The 23,593-nt window shown below is 44.0% G+C and overlaps 1 protein-coding gene across 2 annotated transcripts in view; it reads left to right on the plus strand.

Moving 5' to 3' along the window:
• Nucleotides 1-302: 302 nt before the first annotated feature.
• The window catches only part of LOC121643032 (storkhead-box protein 2-like), a 51,565-nt gene continuing 28,274 nt past the window's right edge, over nt 303-23,593 (plus strand). Inside the window, exons 1-2 of one of the 2 annotated variants that reach the window (XM_041990203.1) lie at nt 303-1,301; nt 15,734-15,886. In XM_041990203.1, coding sequence (XP_041846137.1) covers nt 962-1,301; nt 15,734-15,886 — 493 coding nt within the window. In that variant the 5' untranslated portion in view covers nt 303-961. Of the gene's footprint in view, nt 1,302-11,554; nt 11,684-15,733; nt 15,887-23,593 lie in introns of those variants that run through there. The other variant, XM_041990205.1, reaches the window with a different exon arrangement.

Raw genomic sequence — 23,593 nt, forward strand, 5'->3', positions numbered from 1 at the left:
TCTTAATTTGCTCAGCACTGCCCCCACGATTTCTAGTGGTAATGCTCTGTCTTCTGCATCAAGTGACAAGCTCCCTGAAAATGTACCAAATTACGCTCATAACCTAACATGCATGTCTTTGGAGGTAGGAGGAAGCTGGAGGACCCAGAGAGAACCTATGCATAGACGGCGAGAACGCGCAAAATTCCCTCGGAACCCTGAGTTCCGAGAACAACTGGAACGAACGATAAGCTCCGTGAAAACGGACCAAATTACGTGCGTAAGTGACGTACGATACGAACGATAGTGTACGTACGTGTGTGTATCCGTATTGTGCGGCGAGCATAAATAGGCCTTTACGCGGCGCCGTACGACGACGCTCTCTGTCATGGTGTCTAGATGAGGTGATCCTGCATACAGCTACGATCTCGTGCTCAGTGTCAGTAGATGAGGAACGAGACAACACTGTAAGACGACTGTAAACCGTGTCCCGTCATAAAATGTGGGGACCATAGGAACAGAGGCGTCCCACGAGACCACGGTACTGCCTGGAGACAAGAAGAGGGCGGCTCGCTCATCTGTTGCCAGGGTGAATTAATCAACACGCTAACATCAGGCTAGCTAGCAGAACGTAGGTCCGTGACCTAGCAATGAGCCTGACAGCCGAAATGATCAGTGTCATCTCACGATTGTGGTCCACAGCCTTCCTCTCAGACCTTTGTTAAATACTGGATCTAGTCAAGCGGAGGTTTACTGTCCAGAGAGAGGCGTGAAGGACAGGAATGAGTTCCTTGGACTGCTAACAAGCTAACGAAAGCTAACAGGTTAGCTGCATGGTCGTGGGATGATAGGCTATGCGGCTTCTCAGCGGAGCCGCTCAGTCAGCTAACATGGGACTTTTATTTCACATTAACTCTGTCTGGAATAGCTCAGTATAATGACCGGACAGCAGTTCATAGCCAGCTAGGAGGCCGTGGTGATAATGGAGTCTTTCCTTCAGATAGCGCCCCATTCTTTGGCCATAGTGCTGTCCAGGGTCGGGGCTGGGGACGCGGCAGGTGCGGCCGGTGTGTCGGAGAGCGACGAGCTGCCCAGACACCACACCGGCTACGAAATCTTTGCTGATTTCAAAGCGGAAAATTCCCAGCAGCACATATGGAACCAGCGGATTACTGAAGCCGTGTCCGAGACTTTCTTCCTGGGATGGATAGATGAGCACGTGCTGCTGATCCAGGGGAAAGAGGACCACCTGGAGGTGCTGAGGGAGGGATGGATGCGGAGGTCTCTGAACCCGCCTCGAGGATTCATCATCAAGTACCTGGGTAAGGAACATGCACCCACCTCTAGCAGCTGATGTGTAAATATATGTGTAAAACTTTGTTGTCATGGTAACATGTCTGTCCATCAGTAAATTCCTCTCAGGTTTTATGTAGACCAGGGCTACTCAATTTGGTCCTACTAGGGTTGCAATCCATCAGCTTTTCCATGTAACCCTCCAACACACCTGAATTAAATGAATAATTGTTACTGTCTGTTACATTCATTTAATTTGATTCAGGTGTGTGTTTAAGCAGGAAAGCATTTAAAACCTGCTGGATTGCAGCCCTGGTAGGACCGGAATGAGTAGCCCTGATGTAGAGGATGCTGGATGTCAGGACACTGATGCTCCGTGTTTTCAGTAAAGAAAACCCATCAAGTTCATTAATCAGGTGTGTTAGAATTAGACACATGCAGCGCAGTTGGGACCTGGATGGAGAAACGCTGATTTAGAGACATGTTCCTGATGCTGAAAACTGTCCTGGCTCTGGATATCAGTGTTAAGGATCAGTATGGTTAAACGCAGATGAGGGAATGCTGAAGTTTCAGGGACTTAGTCTTCATTGATGCTAGTAGCTCTGCTTGTCATCTGAAGGAAAAACTGCAGTCCAGCTGAGTTTGATTTGTAGGTCTGTTTCCAATCATTACCAATCATTGTGTCATTATTACCTGGTCAGAATTTAAAAGGTAGAATAAGTTAAAAACAGGTTCCTTGCCACCATCAATCAGCTTGTACAACAGGAGAGTCAAACTCCTCTTATTGCAGGTTCCACATTCTCTGGTCTCCAGTGGTCCGGACCAGTGAAATAACATCATAATAACCTAGAAATAATAAAAACTAGACATTTCCCCCTTTTATTTGAGTGGAAATAAGGTATAAATGCAACATCAAGATTGTTTTTTTTTTTTTTTTCCATTTAGGAATAATTTTTATTTAATTGTTTTTTACATTTATTTAAAAAGGCGTATTGAACTTTAAAATAATCATGTGTAATGAGTGTTTTTTCCTTCTATTCCGACAATAATAAGATGAAAAAAAACCCAACCTGTCTCGGCTGTCACCTGCAGCCTTCCTCAGAAACGTCCGCTGACGTGTTGCTGACATTATCAGCTGTTTTCTGGAGGCGTGGCCGTCCCAGCAAACCTATCCGATCGCTGGGAAGGCCACACCCCTGTCCGGTGATGGTCTCTAGGGTAGGGAATCCCAGGTGTGACAGCATGGACGCCCCCATCCTGGTTTATGGAGGTGCTAGCCTGGTCTATTCTGCCTCCTTTATCCAATGTTTTAATTAGTTTCCCTCCGATCCGACAATCCTTGCTCTGTCCCAGTCCACAACGTGGTTGTTCCTCCTGCAGGGATCCGATGTGGCTGATTTTAAATGCTCCTGTTCCTGCTCTGTCTTGTTTCTTATGTTGGTTTTAATGCAGGGTCTGCAGGTATTTCGTATATCATGCTGCTTTTCTTTTCCTGTGCTATTTCGTGTTTGGGATGAAGAACAAGCTGCCGTAGTTCTGTGTGAGGTTTTACTGCTGTTTCTTCATGGTCCTCGTATTGGTTCTGTTATTCCCCGGATGGATGTGTGGTTACTGTGTCTATGTTTTTCTTTCCAGTTTGCATGTCTTCCTTACTCTTTCTTTTCTTTGGACTTGTTGTTTTCCTTTCTTTATGGCCCACGTTGGATCGTGACAGAGTGTGTGTTGAACATGTTTTTCCTTCTCCCGTCCATCCACTTCTTCTGTGATGATGTTGACTCGCTCATGTAATAGTTTCTGTGCTGTGAGGTGTTTTGTTCTTAATGCAATTTATTACATGAATTAGTTACTGCTGTTAACGCGTTTGTTTACAGTCAGACTGCATGATTCTGAAAAAAAAATGTGAACTACGATTTTTTCCACAAAATGTTTTTTTTTTTTAACAATCCATCCATCCATCCATCTTCTGCCGCTTATCCGGAGTTGGGTCGGGGGGGCAGCTGCCTAAGCAGGGAAACCCAGACTTCCCTCTCCCCGGCCACATTTACCAGCTCATCCGGAGGGATCCCGAGGCGTTCCCAGGCCAGCCGAGAGATGTAGTTTTTTAACAAAACAAACAAAAAAGACATTTAAATGGTCGTCAGGTCAGTGTTGTTTTCATCAATGGTGACGAATTTATTTTGTTGAACCTTTTTTTCAAGAGGATAACGAGACGGTGACGAGCTAAAAATGGCTCTGATGATGAAAACATGACGAGACGTTTGTGAGATTTCATAGACGAGATGAAAATGTTCCAGGGCTGATTGTCCGACATTAAAAACACGACATTTCTGCTTCCTGCGAGCGCGACCTGTCAGTCAGCAATGCTGCGGCACCTTGGCCACGCCCACCACCTGACGTGCATTTCATTCATTCGTATGTTAACCTTTCCCGTTTTCCTCTTCTGACCGTGGTTGGAAGACACGGGGATCCTTCTTCTCCAGGGCTGAAGCAGCTTTCTCTTCGGGGTGAACTCCCTCCTCTACACGCGTTAACGGGGTGAAACAAGGAAGAAAGGCAGCGGCTGGCCTGCGAAACGGCTTTATTACAAGACCTCTTTCATACTTTTACACCACTTCTCCGCTCTCTTCACTCCCGATGCACGTTTCCCTCCACGTGCACGTCCACTCACACACACACTGAGCTGGCTGAACCACACACACAGCAGGTAGACACATCCCATAACACACAGAGGAATCATGGCGGCAGCGTGGATGAAGGGGTTTGGTGGAAGCGAGGAAACGATATATTTTAACTTGAATCCATCATCATTTCTCTGGCAGACCAGGTCACGTTGAGCATGTGTTCCTCATCCTTTGCTCATATTTTGGACATGTGTGTGTTCAGGGTGGAGTTTTACACTTCAGAAAAGTCTCAGAAATAAAGCCACAGTTACCAAAGTCAGGATGTTGTTCTCTTTGCTTTTTAGGAGAAACTAATTCCAGTATTTGCTGGATAGAAACCTTCGAAGTCTAAAAACATTCCTTTTAATTAATGATGAAAATAACCAAACAACAAGCTCACAATGTGTTGCTGTATGTTGAACTTATAGATCTGATATTTTCTTGTGTGACATGTTTGTATGATGAAGTCGGGCATCTGTTCATGAAAAAAGGTGAAATATAGAAATAAAAGTTTCTGTCCAGCAGCAGTTAAGTAACACGGCAGCATTTCATCCCTGTTGATGGTAAAGTCTCGGCTAAGCTTCAGTCTGGTAAAGGATCTGGTTATTATGTAAAAGCATTAAGGTTAACTTGTTTTATTAATTACTTGTTATAACCTGCTAACCTTGATTCCACTTTAATACGTATTACTGACCTAAATTCATTTGTTAAAATCTAATACTTTCTTTGACTAAAACTATCAAACTTAGACACGACTAAAACGTGACTAAAACTAATAAACATTTTCGTCCTGAAGACTAAAACTGAGATGCAGCCAAAAACAACTGTTTCAGGTAGAGCAGGGCGGCCAAAGTCAACACACTTCGGGCCAAAAAGAAAAACCTGGAACAGTTGCGGTCCAGACTGGTTCAATGTTTATTAACAACCTTTTTAACAACCTTATTGCACATGTTGAACCTGGAACTAACAGAGCCTGTTCGTTTTTGCTATAAAACAACATTAATCATTAAATAAATTAATTAAATTTACTGATTTATTTATTAATTTTTAAATAAATTAAAAAATAAAGGGACACTAAAATAACATGCTAGATCTGAATGAATGAAATCTTATTAAACACTTTGTTCTTTACATAGTTGAATGTGCTGACAACAAAATCACACAAACATTATCAATAGAAATCAGTTTTATTAACCCATGGAGGTCTGGATTTGGAGTCACACTCCAAATTAAAGTGGAAAAACATGCTGATCCAGCTTTGATGTAATGTCCTTAAAACAAGTCGGAATGAGGCTCAGTAGTGTGTGTGGCCTCCACATGCCTGTAGGACCTCCCTACAACGCCTGGACATGCTCCTGATGAGGTGGCAGATGGTCTCCTGAGGGATCTCCTCCCAGACCTGGACTAAAGCATCCACCACCAGCTCCTGGACACTCTGTGGTCAACTTGGTGTTGGTGGATGGAGACATGATGTCCCAGATGTTCTCAGCTGGATTCAGGTCTGGGGAACGGGCGGCCAGTCCATAGCATCAATGCTTCGTCTGGCAGGAACTGCTGACACACTCCAGCTACATGAGGTCCAGCATTGTCTTCATCAGGAGGAACCCAGGACCAACCGCACCAGCATGTGGTCTCACAAGGGGTCTGAGGATCTCATGTCGGTACCTAATGGCAGTCAGGCTACCTCTGGTGAGCACATGGAGGGCTGTGCAGCCCCCAAAGAAATGGCCACCCCCCACCATTACTGACCCACTGCCAGACCGGTCATACTGGAGGACGTTGCAGGCAGCAGAACGTTCTCCACGGCGTCTCCAGACTCCGTCACGTCTGTCTCATGTGCTCAGTGTGAACCTGCTTTCATCTGTGAAGAACACAGGGCGCCAGTGGTGAAGTTACCAATCTTGGTGTTTTCTCTGATAAATGCCAAACGTCCTGCACGGTGTTGGTCTGTAAACACAACCCCCACCTGTGGACGTCGGCCCTCATACCTCCCTCATGGAGTCTGTTTCTGACCGTTTGAGCTACACATGCACATCTGTGGCCTGCTGGAGGTCATGTTGCATATTATTTATGCAGCCTTCTGATGCTCTTCAATGTTAAATGACATTTTCTTTAATATTTTCTTTGTCATGAAATATATCATGGTATTTATCATATGAACCAAAATAAAAACCAGAGATGTTTTTCTCAAATGTCAGAAAGACGTCATCTTTGATAGAGTTGTATTTTAAATATAATGGTCACCATGGTCTGGCACTAACTAACACAGAGTCGCTGTTACAGCCTCTCACGTTAGTATTTTCTGACAAAGTAAAACTTGAAGTAAAAGACATGACAAAGTAAAAGACAAGTAAAGTAAAAGTAAAAGACGTGACATCATGACGTGGTGAAGACAGACTGTAATGTTAATAAAGTTTTGGTGCTGTTTGGTACTCGTTCTGTACACTCAGATATTTTATACACCTTTATTTCTGCAGTTACTGGCTACTTAGCTAATGCTATGCTAGGTTGGGATAACAGCGATGCTACTGCTGCATAGACGGGTGTTATGACTGGCCGTTTTTAGGAATAACTTAACCACATGATATGTGTGAACTGCCGACATCAGCCGGTTCCTGACGTGCTACTATGACAAGTTAACGTTGCAATGCTCTAACATTTTACATGCACATCCTGTTCCGGTGCTTCACACTTCAAAATAAGAGTTCCGCTTTCAGCAGTTAGCCAAAACAGCGCCTTAAGCTAATTTAGCACAACTTTAGCAATGCAGTGTAAATAAAAAGCTGACCGACACAACGAAGCACGCGTCACTCATCATTACACATGGTAACCAGAGTTAAACTGAAACTGGAGACATGCTGAGTCATTAATTGTACAACATTATTTTAAACTTACTGTCGGGAAGCTCAACTCAGACCACTGCTTTAATATAACCTGTCTGTAGCTACTAGCTACCCCTGTAGAAAAGACAGGGGGGATGACTGTGGGGTTGAATGGAGTCAGAGCTCCATCTAGTGGACAAACGCCGCAAAGACATCATTCTGTATACTCCAACACGTAACCGCATTTACTATTTAATGAGAAAGTAAGAATAAATCGGTGTATAATCGGCAAAACAACACTGATATTGGTCATATATATATATCGTTCCCACAAAATGAAACAAGCTGTCCTGTCCTGGAGCATAGTCATAATTTCACCAAAGTACGACTTTTAAGTCATTTCTTTTCTTTGATCTGATTGTGTCTGCTGACCAACACCTGGAAGCTTACCTATACTTTATTTCTCCACATCAGGCACTGTTGTAGAGATTGCAGGATGTGGTTATTAAAACTTCCCATCCCATCTTCCCAGCGCTACCCCATGCAGAGACAGTTATAATTAATGGGCAGTTATCATTTAATTTCAATTCTGTTTTAATTTAGAGATGAATTATAGAACGTAACCGAGCTTACTGGATTAGTAACATGTCTTCACGAGTTAATTATGTCGTCCCTCGCATTAGTAATACATCGCTACATATTTTTCTTTTTTTTTCAATTTTACCGGGTTCAGTACTAAATGAATTGGCTAATTACCAAATTAATAATGGATGAATCCAACATAAGTAACACCACATGACTCTTTAGGATACACAGCTTAAAACTGCACTTTCTGGACTCGTTTGATGGCACAGTGACATCTGTTATCTACATTTCTGGATGCATTGCTGTCTAGTAGTGTCCTGATGCTGGAAACCGAGCTCTACCACTTTTAATCCAGGACGCCGCGTGATGTGGCAGCTGAGGCTTTATGCAGCACGTCACTCGGAAGCAAGCGGCTATAAACACACTGGCCGTTCTGAACGCCATCCTGGCTGATTCAGAAAAGAAATGCAAGAAGACATTAGCGAAGAAAGAAAAAGAAGAGACAGAGATGAGACGAGACTCAACATAAGGGAGAATTCACACCATGATAGTCCGTCAGACTCTGTCTCACAGCAATCTTCCGGACCCAGATTACTTCTCTGCTGCACTTCTGAAATGCATCAGACCTTTTCAGTAATGTGTTCCAGAAACATCTTTCAGTAGAAAATATAGAAAACAAGCAGATCCCAGAGAAAAGGGCCAGTCTGTGTGGCAGCTAGCAGGTAAATTATCATCATTGGTGGAGCCTAAACCGCTGATTGACACCATCATTTTGCCAAGGTGGGAAGCATAGTCGATTGACCATCAGAATAGTCATTAGTTGCAGCCCTAGCTGGGTTTAAAAAAGTGTTGCCTCCGGCCAATCAGCTTTTCTTGCTGAGATGATGTCACATTCAGATGTTTTCATTCACCAGTGTGGATTACATTCACCTATTAAGGCTTTTGCAGAATATTGCCGCTCACATTAGCAGCTAACGCTAAGACACTGGCACTCATTTTAGCAGCTAACGCTACAGGAACACAACAGGAAGTGATGTCACTACGCACATACGTACTTTGAAATAAATCCGACATGGTCATTTAAAGCCACATTTCCTCTAGAACAGGTTTCCACGTCGTCTTTTTATCAAACAGGAAACAGTCTGGTGCTGTTAATCTGGTTTCCATGACGACATGTCATAGCTGCTCTCTGTGTCCACGGCAGTCACACACACACAGGTTTCATCAGAGGACAGAGTACACATGTCGGAAACATGTCAGCCAGCAGGAAATCAGACAGAAAGATGAGTTTTCTAGAGTCTCTCAGCAGGTGGAGGTGGAAGCATCTCGCTCCAGGGAGGAGCAGACGCTGATGGCATCACAGTCGTCATAGCAACATCATGGCTGGTCATGGTGAATCTACGTCATCATAGGAATTTCTGAGTTGTATTCCGGCTTTAAATGGATCCAGTTTTCTTTGTAGGTTTTATTAGCATCAACATGTATATGAGATGTGAACTTTAAGAATATTTAGAGCGACTTCGCTGGATGAAGCTTCATCAGGACATTTAAGGTTTCATTAACATCAGTAAGTTTTCTGTATTCCAGAGCTGCGTTGTGTTGGATTTAATCTCTCAGTAAATTCCACCATATTCTATTCTTAAGAATCGATTCCAGTTTCCACAACTCCTGTTGTTCTTTGGCGTACCAGATGTCTAATATAAGCCAACACACAACACGGTGTATGGCTGTGGATCAGAGGGGACGAGCCGCCTCTTCTCTTAGCTTTTATCCCAGATTTGTTCTCTGAGCTTGAGCAAATAGGGAATGAACACAGAATACACTGACGGACATTTGGAGACCATGAAAGTCCTTCAGCTGGACCTGAGAAATGTTAGGTGCATCGGCCCCACCAAGAAACAAAAGTTAGTCACGCTCAACAAATTTTTGGTCACATGTGCAACTAAAAATGGTGGTACTCTAGAACAGGGATCCCCAACTCGGGACCTCTTGAGCCAGTGTCCGGCAGGTTTTTAATATGTCCATCCTGCAGCACGCCTCGGTCAGAGGCTGGAGCAGACCTTGGCAACAAGCCTGCTGGAGAACTATTTCATTTGAACCAGGTGTGTTGCAGCAGGGATGCAGTGAAAACCTGCAGAACACTGGCTCAAGAGGTCCGGAGTTGGTGATCTCTGCTCTAGAGCAGTGGTTCCTAACCAAGGAAAAGAAGTTGGGAACCACCTCTCTAGAGCCCTGGTTCAGGTCCAGCTCTAAGATCCTGAGAAATGTAGTGTAACATTTGGAAGAACCCTGAAAGGAAAGAACCAACACAAAAAGGATGACATTCTTTTTAACATCAGCTGTGTCACAATTTGGATCTGCACACTCCGAAGCGGCTTAACGTTCGAGAACTGGGACAGCCTACCTAGCCCACGAGAATTTCCCACAGCAGTAATGCAGGATGTTGAATCACTTCAACCTCTGAAATGACTGCTTGCTTATCAGGACACTTTAGTGAACGTTAATGCCGACCAGGTAATTATGTAAAAAAGAACTATCTGAGGCTGTTGTTTTCCAGCCGGTAGACTCTTCATCAACCCCTGAAAATCAACTAATATCCAATATTCCAGAATTTTAATGCCACAGTTTAACAAACATGTTTTGAGTACTTGGTTTTGTCACGTTTCTAGTATAGTGTAGTTAAAAAAAATTCATACTCTTCTGAGCTCAGTTGCTCATTCGCCACCATCCTGTGTGCAATGAATTCTGGGAGAAAAGAGGCTGTGAAGGATGCATAACCAGCAGCCTTTGCTGCAGGCCAGACGAAGTTCGGGTTTGTGGGCTGGATTTGGAGGCGTCTTCCACATGGGTCAGTTCTTGGCGCCATGATGACGTATGTAGCTGACGTATCTGGACTTTGAAGTGCGTAAACCCTGAACTGGGACACAGCTTGTGTGTGACTGTAGTGAAAAAACACAGAGCCTTTAATCAGGACAGTAGCTGGCTTTCTCACACCCAGCTGCAGTTATAAAAAGATCGCAAGTTCATAGCAGAGCCACAAAACCTTGTTACAGTGTGATAGCAGGTTTGTTGTTAACACAAATCAGGCCCTGAGACGGCTAGGGCCTCATTCCCAAAGCTGGTGTACGTACAAAAACCGGCACACACCAGTTATAGTCAGCTTTATAAAACCAGACCTGGTGGGAGAACGTCCCTCCCTCCACGGCTACTCTGACCCTGCTGTACGCCCAAAATCTGGAGAAACGGGAAACTGCAACATCATCGCTGCAGAATAAAAGCAGAGATGATGTGAAATATGAGCCATTTGAGCAGAATCTAATATTAACTTTCACACCACATGTTAGATATTAAAGCTGTTTGCAAACAGGAATAAAGAGGCACATTCGATACAGATACTCCCAAGAGTGGAAGCTCACACAACAAAAAATCTGCATTAACAGAGACACAGATGTTTATTAATCAGAAGCTCAACCAGTAAAACATGTTTTGTCATTGTGGAACAAAACGTCCTTTCAGGCTGAATAAGGCGACAGTCTGCTGCCAGCATGTTCCAGACACGTTAATAATCATTACTACTAAAACAACACGGTCGGCGTGGTATGTACGACAGCTTTCCTTAACCTTAAGCTGGTTTTGTCCATCATCACCCCGACCCTGTTCTCAGCCAAACACTGCAGAAACAGACCTACCAGAACTGCTGCTTTGCTCCATACTGACTTTAACCCTGCAGAGCAATCAGACGCCCTCTGTGACGTTTGATCAGGAATTATCCCCACGTTGTAGAAAAACGCTGAGGGACGACTCCTGTGTGTCCTACATTAAGCTCAGCGCTCTAACTGGGTCACACCAGAACATAGCTGCAGTTCTGCAACCCGTGCACGTTCACATGCATGCTTACACACACAGTACCACAGAGGTGTGTGTCAGAGAAAAGGAGCAACATTTGTTAAAAAGGGAAATACTTTAGATATCACGTCTGTGAAGGAAGAGCAGCAAAGAGCAGCCGGGGTTCAGTTGTCATGGTATCCTCCACAGCCGCCCCCCCACAGGCCTGAATGTTGGGAGGCTTTATGCAGTGAGGGAGGGAAAATGGACGGAGCGCGAGGCTGAATGTGATTGGTCACACCCCCTTGTCTTTGTGTGGTGCAGAGGATTGTGGGTAGGCTGAGACTGCCTGTGTGTGAGGCAGGAGGAGTGAATGGGGGCTGTGTGAGTGAGGGGGAGGAGCAAAGTGAGGAAGATGAGGTAGTACGAGAGGATCTGCGCCAACATCAGAGGCTGCAGGCCCTTCTTCTTCAATCAGACTCTAGTTTCCATTAAAGGAAAGGATTACTGTACACTAAGGTAGGAATCTGTCCGTCTGTCCGTCCATCTGTCCTTCCGTCCGTCTGCCCGTCTCTCATTGGCCAATCAGGGTCCTGTAGCTGCTATCTAGCATTAGCCTCTCAGCTCAGACCAGCAGCAGAAGACAGGACAGAAAGATAGAAGGATGCATCTAGACGTGGAGCAGCAGAGAGACGTAATGGAGCTCCACAGACAGCAGGAGAGATGGAGAGATGGAAGAAGAGAGGGATAGAGGGAGAGATGAAGGTAGCATGACAAAGGAGGGGGTGTGGTTTAGAGCTGTGGACAAAGGAGGCTGGCTGATTGTTTACTACCACTGCAGTGAAAGAATGTGGACAGTCACTCCTCCGTTGTCGCCTTACAGCTGGTAACCGGTTCACTCCTCTTCATCGTAGCAGGCCCTGCCATCCTCCATCTCCTGTTTCATGGGATTTTCTGTCTTCTCAGACACTCCATAGCAGAACAGCAGTTAGAATCATCAGTTTCATGTCTTCCACCTGTCAGGTGACGGTGTGTTTCCTGGTGGAAAACATCTGACAGGACACCACCAGTAAAAGCTGGAGCTAACTTGGATAGTAAACATCTCGGTCCTCTCTTTAACCTCTTCTTGATAAAGACTATTTTTTCTACTGCTGTCTGAAATGACATCCAAAATAAATGAAGTATATCTACAACTACAAGGGCTGTATGTATAATCCTGGTTTCTACAGAAAGCTGAGACGTGTCCTTACTACAGAATGAAGAGCTGTTACTGTGTCAGAGTAAGTTCACCTGCAACACGGTGGGAAAACTAAAGGCTCGGTTATACTTGGTGCCAGGTTGGTTACAGCATCACCGCCATAGGCTCTGCTTAGTTCCGTAGAGGCTCGATGTGACCCTCTCCCAACCAGACGTGCAGTCCGGCTACACAAATGTGGCAACCCGGAAGTAATCCATTGTGATTGGTCAGTTTATGCTTACCTGTGTCCGGATTTTGGATCTTCTTGCTGCGGAAACCACCTTTATTAAGCACTTGATTGAGGAAGTATGTTCATCTCTATGATGCTACATCTAAAACTTATAAGGATGGCCAGATGAATTTAAACTCATGGCAAGAAATTGCTAGAGCTGTCGGCATCTCAAGGGGCTGCAGGTTGAAGAAAAGAAAAATAATAAAAATGAAAAAACTTGATTAATAATAAAAAAAAAATTAAAGGATAACTAAAAATAAAATATTTTAAAACACATTACTTTCAGTAAAAAACATTTAGGAATAATTTTTATTTAATTGTTTTTTACATTTATTTAAAAAGGCGTATTGAACTTTAAAATAATCATGTGTAATGAGTGTTTTTTCCTTCTATTCCGACAATAATAAGATGAAAAAAAACCCAACCTGTCTCGGCTGTCACCTGCAGCCTTCCTCAGAAACGTCCGCTGACGTGTTGCTGACATTATCAGCTGTTTTCTGGAGGCGTGGCCGTCCCAGCAAACCTATCCGATCGCTGGGAAGGCCACACCCCTGTCGGGTGATGGTCTCTAGGGTAGGGAATCCCAGGTGTGACAGCACCCCATCCTGGTTTATGGAGGTGCTAGCCTGGTCTATTCTGCCTCCTTTATCCAATGTTTTAATTAGTTTCCCTCCGATCCGACAATCCTTGCTCTGTCCCAGTCCACAACGTGGTTGTTCCTCCTGCAGGGATCCGATGTGGCTTCAATTAAAACACAGTCCCACGGGATAAGTATACAGTGTGGTCCATACATACTAGAGATGTGTACAACTAGACTAATAGACTAATCAGTCGTAACAAAATTGATGCTTGTTTTTAAAAGTTGACTTTGGATGTTTGGATGAGAGTTGTCATCGTGCAGAGACAGCGTGGCCCCTTTAAGAAGGTTGCGCTAGAGAGGAGAAAGAGAGATGTACAGGCAGGTCTGATGGTGCATTCCAGTTGTCCAGGTGACCCAGTTACCAGGTAGTTGGCATTCCAGCTGCACCACCTCGGAAAAAACGTAGGTCTCCAAAACATTTAATTTCTGAGCACCCACAAAACCATATAAAACCAGGAAACCACAAACCCACTGTAAAAATGTCACCATTAGAACAGCAGCATGTTTTGGTGACAATGATTAATAAACTGCACGTATTGACTCAAGTTTTCATTAACAAATGCGCCGTAACAACGTGATTATCAATAACAACTCGTTAAAGACATCAATGGACTAAAAGTGGTACTGGGCACAGCCATCTTTAAACCTGGAATATGACGGTCCTCTGAAAACAGTTGGAAAATTTAGATCACTTTGTTTCCGGTAATAATTCCTCTGAATTCCGAATTCCAAGGACAACTGGAACGAACCATGAGTCAGATCAAGAGATGTCGGAGCAGATGAAGGTCTTCCATACTGCTCTTTTAGTTCCAGCACAGTGCCATGTGTGCGTCATCACTGCTTCACTGTAAAGTGAAGGGAGCTAACCCTGAAGCTAGCTGCTGCTGGGTATAGTGAAGGGAGCTAACCCTGAAGCTAGCTGCTGCTGGGTATAGTGAAGGGAGCTAACCCTGAAGCTAGCTGCCGCTGGGTACAGTGAAGGGAGCTAACCCTGAAGCTAGCTGCTGCTGTGTACAGTGAAGGGAGCTAACCCTGAAGCTAGCTGCTACTGGGTACATTAAAGGGAGCTAACCCTGAAGCTAGCTGCTGCTGGGTACAGTGAAGGGAGCTAACCCTGAAGCTAGCTGCTGCTGGGTACAGTGAAGGGAGCTAACCCTGAAGCTAGCTGCTGCTGTGTACAGTGAAGGGAGCTAACCCTGAAGCTAGCTGCTACTGGGTACATTAAAGGGAGCTAACCCTGAAGCTAGCTGCTGCTGGGTACAGTGAAGGGAGCTAACCCTGAAGCTAGCTGCTGCTGGGTACAGTGAAGGGAGCTAATCCTGAAGCTAGCTGCTGCTGGGTACAGTGAAGGGAGCTAACCCTGAAGCTAGCTGCTGCTGGGTACATTAAAGGGAGCTAACCCTGAAGCTAGCTGCTGCTGGGTACAGTGAAGGGAGCTAACCCTGAAGCTAGCTGCTGCTGGGTACAGTAAAGGGAGCTAACCCTCATGAGCAGCACAATCTCATGAGCTATTTCAAAGGCTTAAAACTTTTAGTTTTATTCAGTTCCATGAAGCTAGAATATTATCTACTTTACATTCATGCTTCAACTAAAGACAAACATTTTTCCTAAACCTCATTATTGTTCACAATAACTGAAAGTGTTTATGTGTAATGATCAAAAGACAATAATAACATGCATTAAAACGAGCTGCTGTAATAGTTGGAGTACACCTAAATGTTTTGTTGCTGCAGAACATCTGAGGGAAAATATCAATTCAACAAAACTACTGAGAATCTGCCATGGATTTAAAAAAAGAAGTAGTACCTGGAAGGGAGACTTTCCAACACGTTCCATGTGCTGGACACCTGGTACCAACAGCATCCAACAGATTAAAATGAAAAATAAATAAAATGATAGGAAGAGTGAAACTCCGTGGAAACCAGCAGGACCTTCATGACTCATTTCAAACAAAGGCAGAGTCATAAGACATATTAGCAACTTTTAGAGCTGGAATCAAACTTTTCACCGCAAAACAGCAACAGTACGACATAATTTAACCCTTTAGTGCTGTGCATCTCTCATCTGATACAGTTTTGTGACCTATTTCATTGTTTTATGGTAAAAACATTCTTTAAAACTCTGTTGTATACAGTCGGATGTTGGTCTTCTGCCCCCAGTGGACATCTTTTACACTACAATAAATCTGACATATTGATGCTAATAAACAGTACATATGTGCAAATTATCCATCTTACTTTTTTCTTACATTTTGTTAAAGGGCTGAACAAAGACTTTAGATTTTCCAAAAATGTAAATTTCCTTCTCATTATTTCTTTGGTCTGGCTTTAAAGGGTTAAGATCATGTGATATTTTCTTAGGTTGCTAGCTTGCAGAGTTTTTGTCCCCCAGTGACGAGGCAGCAGAGTTGATCATATGAACATGTCAGATGAATTTGTTTGTGGCTGTTTTTCTTTTCAGGTGATGTGTCACCCATCAGCATGTCCCCCATCAGCCAGTCACAGTTTGTACCTCTGGGAGAGGTTCTGCTGTTGGCCATCTCTGCTATGAACTCTGCCCATAAGCCTGTCACTCAGGAGGCCCTAACAGAACACCTGCAGACATGTTTTCCAGGTAAGCTGATCTATCCATCAAGTGGTCTCTTTTACTACTACAACCCCAGCTCTAAAATCGTCAGGGAGTAAAATAAAAACAGGATCTCACCCACCCATCTTTTATTAGCAGTAGAAGAAAACCAACATGTCAGATGGTGAAACTGAGATTACTGCAAATGGATAAAACTGCCAATAAAAACAAATGCATCTAAAAGTATCTAAACAGCAAGAAAGCAAACTTCCAAAGCAACGTTCTCCTAATCAACTCAAACTATTATTCAAATATTATAAGTAAAAAAAAACATTGCACAGTGATAATAAATACAGTGTGAAGATTTGAGGCATGAACTGATCATAAGGCTAACTGTAGCAGTAACAGTAAGGGGTTCACAGTGATTTGAAAGTAGCCACAAAGTTGTATGTATGAGTTGTGGTACTATGTACAAGCAAAGAGTTGTACGTATATGTGATGTATAGTAGTGCAACGGCAGTCAGTAATATCAGCTTTTTACTGACTCCTGGTCAGGAGGGGAGTTGAGTCCTCTCTCCCCTCTCAGCTCCTTCCACCAACTTATAGTGATGGACTCAGACCTAAAAACCCCCAACCAGGCCAGAAATCTGGGTCTAGTGATAGACTCAGACCTAAAAACCACCAATCAGACCAGAAATCTGGGTCTAATGATGGACTCAGACCTAAAAACCACCAACCAGGCCAGAAATATGGGTCTAGTGATGTACTCAGACCTAAAAACCACCAACCAGGCCAGAAATCTTGGTCTAGTGATGGACTCAGACCTAAAAACCACCAACCAGGCCAGAAATCTGGGTCTAGGGATGGACTTAGACCTAAAAACCACCAACCAGGCCAGAAATCTGGGTCTAGTGATGGACTTAGACCTAAAAACCACCAACCAGGCCAGAAATCTGGTCCTAGTGATGGACTCAGACCTAAACTTTGAGAACCACATTAAGGGAACCACAAAGTCAGCCTACTATCAGCTTAAGAACATATCAAGGGTAAAAGATGTGATGTCTCAGCAGGACCTGGAAAAACTAGTCCAGCTTCCATCTTTAGTCGCTTTGATTATTGTAACAGTATTTTTACAGGTTCTACCTAAAACATCAGTCAGACACCTGCAGCTGATCCAGAACTCTGCTGCTCCAGTCCTCACTAAGACCAAGAAAGTGGACCACATCAGTCCAGCTCTGAGGTCTTTACACTGGCTGCCGGTCCGTCAGAGGATAGACTTTAAAGTTCTGCTGCTGGTCTAGAAAGCTCTGAATGGTTTAGGACCAACATACATCAGAGACCTCTTGACCCAGTATGAACCTGCCAGAACCCTCAGGTCATCTGGATCCAGTTTCTTATCAGTTCCAGAGTCAGAACCAGACATGGAGAAGCTGCATTCAGCTTCTATGCTCCACATGTCTGGAACAAACTCCCAGAAAGCCTCAGATCAGCTGAAACACTCAGTTTATTTAGATCCAGGTTAAAGACCCACCTGTTCTCTGCTGCATGGACTAGTTTTTATTTAGAGACCAGATCTGGATCTGGTTCTTTAAGCTGGAATCATGTTTTAATATTGTCTTTACCACACTGGAACTTTATTTCTTACATTTTATCTATTTTATTTTAGCATCTTCGTTCTGTTTTTATTTCATTTATTGGATTTCTTTTAATCTTTATTTTTTTAATGCACTTTCTGCACCTGCTGGAATGTTTTGTGTAAAGCACTTTGAATTGTCTTGTACATGAAATGTACTATACAAATAAAATTGTCTTGCCTAACATCATCATCTGCTTCTCTTGGTACAAATTTTCTCATCTTGCTAGAAGCAAAAAAAAAACTTCTTAAGAAGTTTGAGCCCCACTGGTGCTGAGGAAAAAGAGGCTGTCTTCAAACCATTTGTAGTTGTCACAACACTACTCAGTGCTGATACTAAGGATGGTACCCAATACTATTTTCATTACTACAAAGGGCAGGAAAAACCCAATTTTTTCTTTAAATCAACATCAGAACTGAAAAATAACACAAACCAAAACAATACAATAAAAATATAACAAATATGACATTAACATTGTAAAATACATACAGTATTTTAACAATATTAGCTTGTGCAAAGGAAAGTCTTTACTGTAGTATTTTTGCTCACTGTAGTGCAAAAAATACTAAACTAAGAAATCTTCAAGCTAGAGTTCTTAAGTGTACTTGCTATTCACAACAGATCAAGGGAATAAAAAAAAAACTAGTTACAATCTTATTAAAACAACGTTTTAAATTAATATTTTTAAGTAGCCTGAAGATAATGTTAACATATTCTATCAGACCGAAACTCTAGCAGCATGCTTCTATTGCTGTAACTCTCGTTGCTAGCAACATGGTTCTATCGCTGTAACTCTCGTTGCTAGCAGCCTGGTTCTATCGCTGTAACTCTCTATGTTAGCAGCATGGTTCTCTTGCTGTAACTCTCATTGCTAGCAGCATGGTTCTATCGCTGTAACTCTCGTTGCTAGCAACATGGTTCTATCGCTGTAACTCTCTATGTTAGCAGCATGGTTCTCTTGCTGTAACTCTCATTGCTAGCAGCATGGTTCTATCGCTGTAACTCTCATTGCTAGCAGCATGGTTCTATTGCTGTAACTCTCGTTGCTAGCAACATGGTTCTATCGCTGTAACTCTCGTTGCTAGCAACATGGTTCTATCGCTGTAACTCTCGTTGCTAGCAGCATGGTTCTATCGCTGTAACTCTCGTTGCTAGCAACATGGTTCTATCGCTGTAACTCTCGTTGCTAGCAACATGGTTCTATCGCTGTAACTCACGTTGCTAGCAGCATGGTTCTATCGCTGTAACTCTCAATGCTAGCAACATGGTTCTATTGCTGTAACTCTTGTTGCTAGCAGCATGGTTCTATTGCTGTAACTCTCAATGCTAGCAGCATGGTTCTCTTGCTGTAACTCTCGATGCTAGCAGCATGGTTCTTTTGCTGTAACTCTCGATGCTAGCAGCATGGTTCTATCGCTGTAACTCTCGATGCTAGCAGCATGGTTCTGTTTCCGTAACTCTCGATGCTAGCAGCCTGGTTCTATTGCTGTAACTCTCAATGCTAGCAGCCTGGTTCTATCGCTGTAACTCTCGTTGCTAGCAGCATGGTTCTATCGCTCTAACTCTTGTTGCTAGCAGCATGGGTCTATCGCTGTAACTCACGATGTTAGCAGCATGGTTCTATGGCTGTAACTCTCAATGCTAGCAGCCTGGTTCTATCGCTGTAACCCTCTATGTTAGCAGCATGGTTCTATCGCTGTAACTCTCGTTGCTAGCAGCATGGTTCTATCGCTGTAACTCTCGTTGCTAGCAACATGGTTCTATCGCTGTAACTCTCGTTGCTAGCAGCATGGTTCTATCGCTGTAACTGTTAATGCTAGCAGCATGGTTCTATTGCTGTAACTCTCAATGCTAGCAGCATGGTTCTGTTGCTGTAACTCTCAATGCTAGCAGCATGGTTCTATCGCTGTAACTCTCGTTGCTAGCAGCATGGTTCTGTTGCTGTAACTCTCGATGCTAGCAGCATGGTTCTATTGCTGTAACTCTCAATGCTAGCAGCATGGTTCTATCGCTGTAACTCTCGTTGCTAGCAGCATGGTTCTATTGCTGTAACTCTCAATGCTAGCAGCCTGGTTCTATCGCTGTAACCCTCTATGTTAGCAGCATGGTTCTGTCGCTGTAACTCTCGTTGCTAGCAGCATGGTTCTATCGCTGTAACTCTCGATGTTAGCAGCATGGTTCTATCGCTGTAACTCTCGTTGCTAGCAGCATGGTTCTATCGCTGTAACTCTCATTGCTAGCAGCATGGTTCTATCGCTGTAACTCTCAATGCTAGCAGCCTGGTTCTATCGCTGTAACCCTCTATGTTAGCAGCATGGTTCTATCGCTGTAACTCTCGTTGCTAGCAGCATGGTTCTATCGCTGTAAGTCTTGTTGCTAGCAGCATGGTTCTATCGCTGTAACTCTCGGTGCAAGCATTAAGGTTCTATCGCTGTAACTGTTAATGCTAGCAGCATGATTCTATCGTAAGTCTTGTTGCTAGCAGCAAGGTTCTATCATTGTAACTGTTAATGCTAGCAGCATGGTTCTATCGCTGTTAGTCTTGTTGCTAGCAGCATGGTTCTATCGCTGTAACTCTCGATGCAAGCATTAAGGTTCTATCGCTGTAACTGTTAATGCTAGCAGCATGGTTCTATCGTAAGTCTTGTTGCTAGCAGCAAGGTTCTATCATTGTAACTGTTAATGCTAGCAGCATGGTTCTATCGTAAGTCTTGTTGCTAGCAGCATGGTTCTATCGCTGTAACTCTCGTTGCTAGCAGCATGGTTCTATTCCTGTAACTCTCGTTGCTAGCAGCATGGTTCTATCACTGTAACTGTTAATGCTAGCGGCATGGTTCTATCGTAAGTCTTGTTGCTAGCAGCAAGGTTCTATCGCTGTAACTGTTAATGCTAGCAACATGGTTCTATCGTAAGTCTTGTTGCTAGCAGCATGGTTCTCTTGCTGTAACTCTCGTTGCTAGCAGCATGGTTCTATCACTGTAACTGTTAATGCTAGCGGCATGGTTCTATCGTAAGTCTTGTTGCTAGCAGCAAGGTTCTATCGCTGTAACTGTTAATGCTAGCAACATGGTTCTATCGTAAGTCTTGTTGCTAGCAGCATGGTTCTATTGCTGTAACTCTCGTTGCTATCAGGATGGTTGTAGATAAATTCTTTATCAAAAGGGCTGCTGATATTAAGAGTCTGCAGACAGAGGTCTTTAATGATCCTTTATTCGGCCGACCAGGGGGACACCCCTTCAGGACAAAAGACCCCGTACAATCATTCTCCCAAGCTTATATAGCCTGCCTGTCACTATTTTCAGACACACAGTACCCAGGTATGCAGCCTTGTAGGGCTGACTGGTTGACATCATTTTGATATCATGTTATAATGTCATACTATTAATATTCTGCTGACCAGAGCTACACCTGTTGTTATTCAACTCAGCTCTGATACATTCATACTTCCACATTTCCCCCTTTCAAATATTTCAGAGTAATCGGCCCTAAGACGATACTCTGAAACTTACAATAGGGAAACCTTTTTTAAGCACACTTGTCCACACACGCAGGTCTCAAGCATAACATAGGAGCCAATCTGAACCTCCCGTACGAGGGCGAAAAAAAACCCCGAAGGGAGAAAAAAATTCCCCCGTGCCCCCCCTGTTGGGCGAGCACCGGTAACTTTTTGATCTCACTTGACACTCAGGCACGGGTAGGCCAGCGAACCCCTGCAAGAGACCTTCTAAGTACTATGACAGAAAGTAACCATACACACACAACAAGAAAACACATTACAATCCGTTTTCACAAGGATAAGCTATTACAGAAGATTTTCAACTACAAAATTCACACGTGAATAACACAAGATAGAGTCTTTTTCCAGTCCGGAGGCAGACAGGAGCATTGGGTCACCAGCCTTCCGTTACAGGCTGCTGCCCCTTTTGTCCAACCGACTGTAGTTCTCTTGAGACGTCACAGGTCCAACTCAGTACGGACCAATTGGGCAGCCATGATGAAGGATGTCTGTTTCTTGAGACTCGTACTCCATGCTCTCCTCAGGGCGGGAACGATGCACATGCCAAACAAGAAAAGAAGGATCAGAACCAAAGCTGACCCAACTCCCACCTTTATCAATACATTTTTCCAGTCAGCCATTAACTGGTCCAACCAATCAAGAGACCAGTCGCTCTTCCCAGCATGCTCTCGCACCTCTCTCCCCACCCGTATTATTTCTTCCATGGCAGAGGTAAAAGAACCATCTGGCGCTGTGTTGGCTGGAATAAAAGTACAACAGTCTTCCCCGAACATTTGACATATTCCACCCTTATCTGCCAGAAGCCAATCTAGTGCTTGCCTGTTCTGAAGTGCGAGTCTGCTAGTCTCATGCAGCTGTTCTCCTAGTGCACTCAGTCCCTCGATGGTGTGGTTGAACAACCGCTGTTGATTATAATAGATATAATTTATCCAGTTAACATTTTTATTCACAGTTATCCATGGTAGTATAGATTCTATGCCGGCCACTACTTCATTCCTGGCCGAAAATTCCACAGGAATCCCTTTAGCAATTCCAATTGCATCCCGATATACCCCATGAGAACCTGAGACCTGACGCCTACTTCTACGCAGCGCGCCCTTGTCATGCTTCAGGTTAAGAATATTATTTACACCATTGTATACCACCATAGCTGGCACCTTTAAGCGAACAGTAGCACACAACCCCACCCAAGAGGGGGGTAGGGTGCTTCGTAGCAGATTATTTCCACATAACCAGAAGCTATCAGCGACCGCATGTGATTGGTCTCCGAACCAAAATAGGGTTGGAACCGTGATTGACATATTCTGACAGTCCTGATGTAGGGGCTCCGGGTTTTCAAACCATACTGCTTTTGTTATGAAGAGCGGAGTCATACCAGACTCTGGGAACCATGATAATACCCATGTGACATTACATCTTACCGTCGTGTTCCCCACCATTATTCCATTTTGCTGGAGAAATCCTCCGCTGGCAAAACACTCGTATGCGGCGTTATAGTCCACCTCGTAAACCGTGGGAGGGGACATGGCGGTATTTGCCACCTGGTAAGGTTCACACAATTCCTGGATTTTGTAACCCCTATATTTATTTAAATAACCATGCATCCTCTGGGCCCCATAAAGTAATCTACACTTTATACCACACATCGGGAGCCCAAAGAAAGCATTCGTTGTTGTAGACTTGAACGCTTCCTCTTTACACACCCGGCGTTGTTCCTGGGCACACTCCCAAGAGTTGTACTTGTCTGGGATAACAACCGGAGGGGCTCCAGGCGCCTTTGAGCACCATATGCATTCCTCCGAAGTCATTTCCTTTACTGACAGCCAAGCCCAGCGATACCAAGTGTTGGCCATCGCTTCCTTCCATAAGTAATCTTCACTAGGTCTAAACCCTCGTACTTCCGGTTGCCCCTTTACATCCTCCCCCCCCTCTAATGTTTTATCATGATAACTATCTACCAAAGTATCTAACCCTAGAGGGGGAAGAGTGAATGACTCAACCACCCCACTGTCTGGTTGGCCATCAGCAACCACGGTGGGCTGCGGTTCAGGTGTAAAAGCAACTTTATTCACAACAGGGGTGTTAACTGTGGTCTGGTAAGAACTTACAACCTTCCCAATCTCCAATAGACCTTCCAGTGTGTTCCAAGCAGCAGCCCATACCTGGTCAACCATTAAGGATGTTATACGTGCTAAGTGTTCATACCCCAGTCCTCCTGGTACTGACTGATGGTTACCTATTCCTGCCTGTGGGCGTGGAGTAATGATTGCTTCAAGACCAACCTTATCCGGCTCCAGGGCCGGAACCACAGCTAGAGGGGGAGTGGGCCCCTCCTTTACAAAGTGAACTCCCCATTGCTTGGCAGTTGCAGCTGTGGTAACATAAACACTTAAGTCTGAGCCCAGAGGTTCTAGCCTGGACCCCAAAACCTCACCTCCCTGAGCACCGCTTTTATCATCCACCCCAGGATTCACTGGAATGTTATGGCCCTCTACATCTAGTTCCTTAATTGATCTTACTTTCCGCCTATGTTGTGCCAAAAGGGCAACATCTGTCTGAAATACTGAGTCACGGGTAGTGTGTAGATGTGTGCGGGTGCATGCC

This window comes from Melanotaenia boesemani, chromosome 7, assembly GCF_017639745.1.
Source record: "Melanotaenia boesemani isolate fMelBoe1 chromosome 7, fMelBoe1.pri, whole genome shotgun sequence".
Classification (NCBI taxonomy): Eukaryota; Metazoa; Chordata; class Actinopteri; order Atheriniformes; family Melanotaeniidae; genus Melanotaenia; species Melanotaenia boesemani.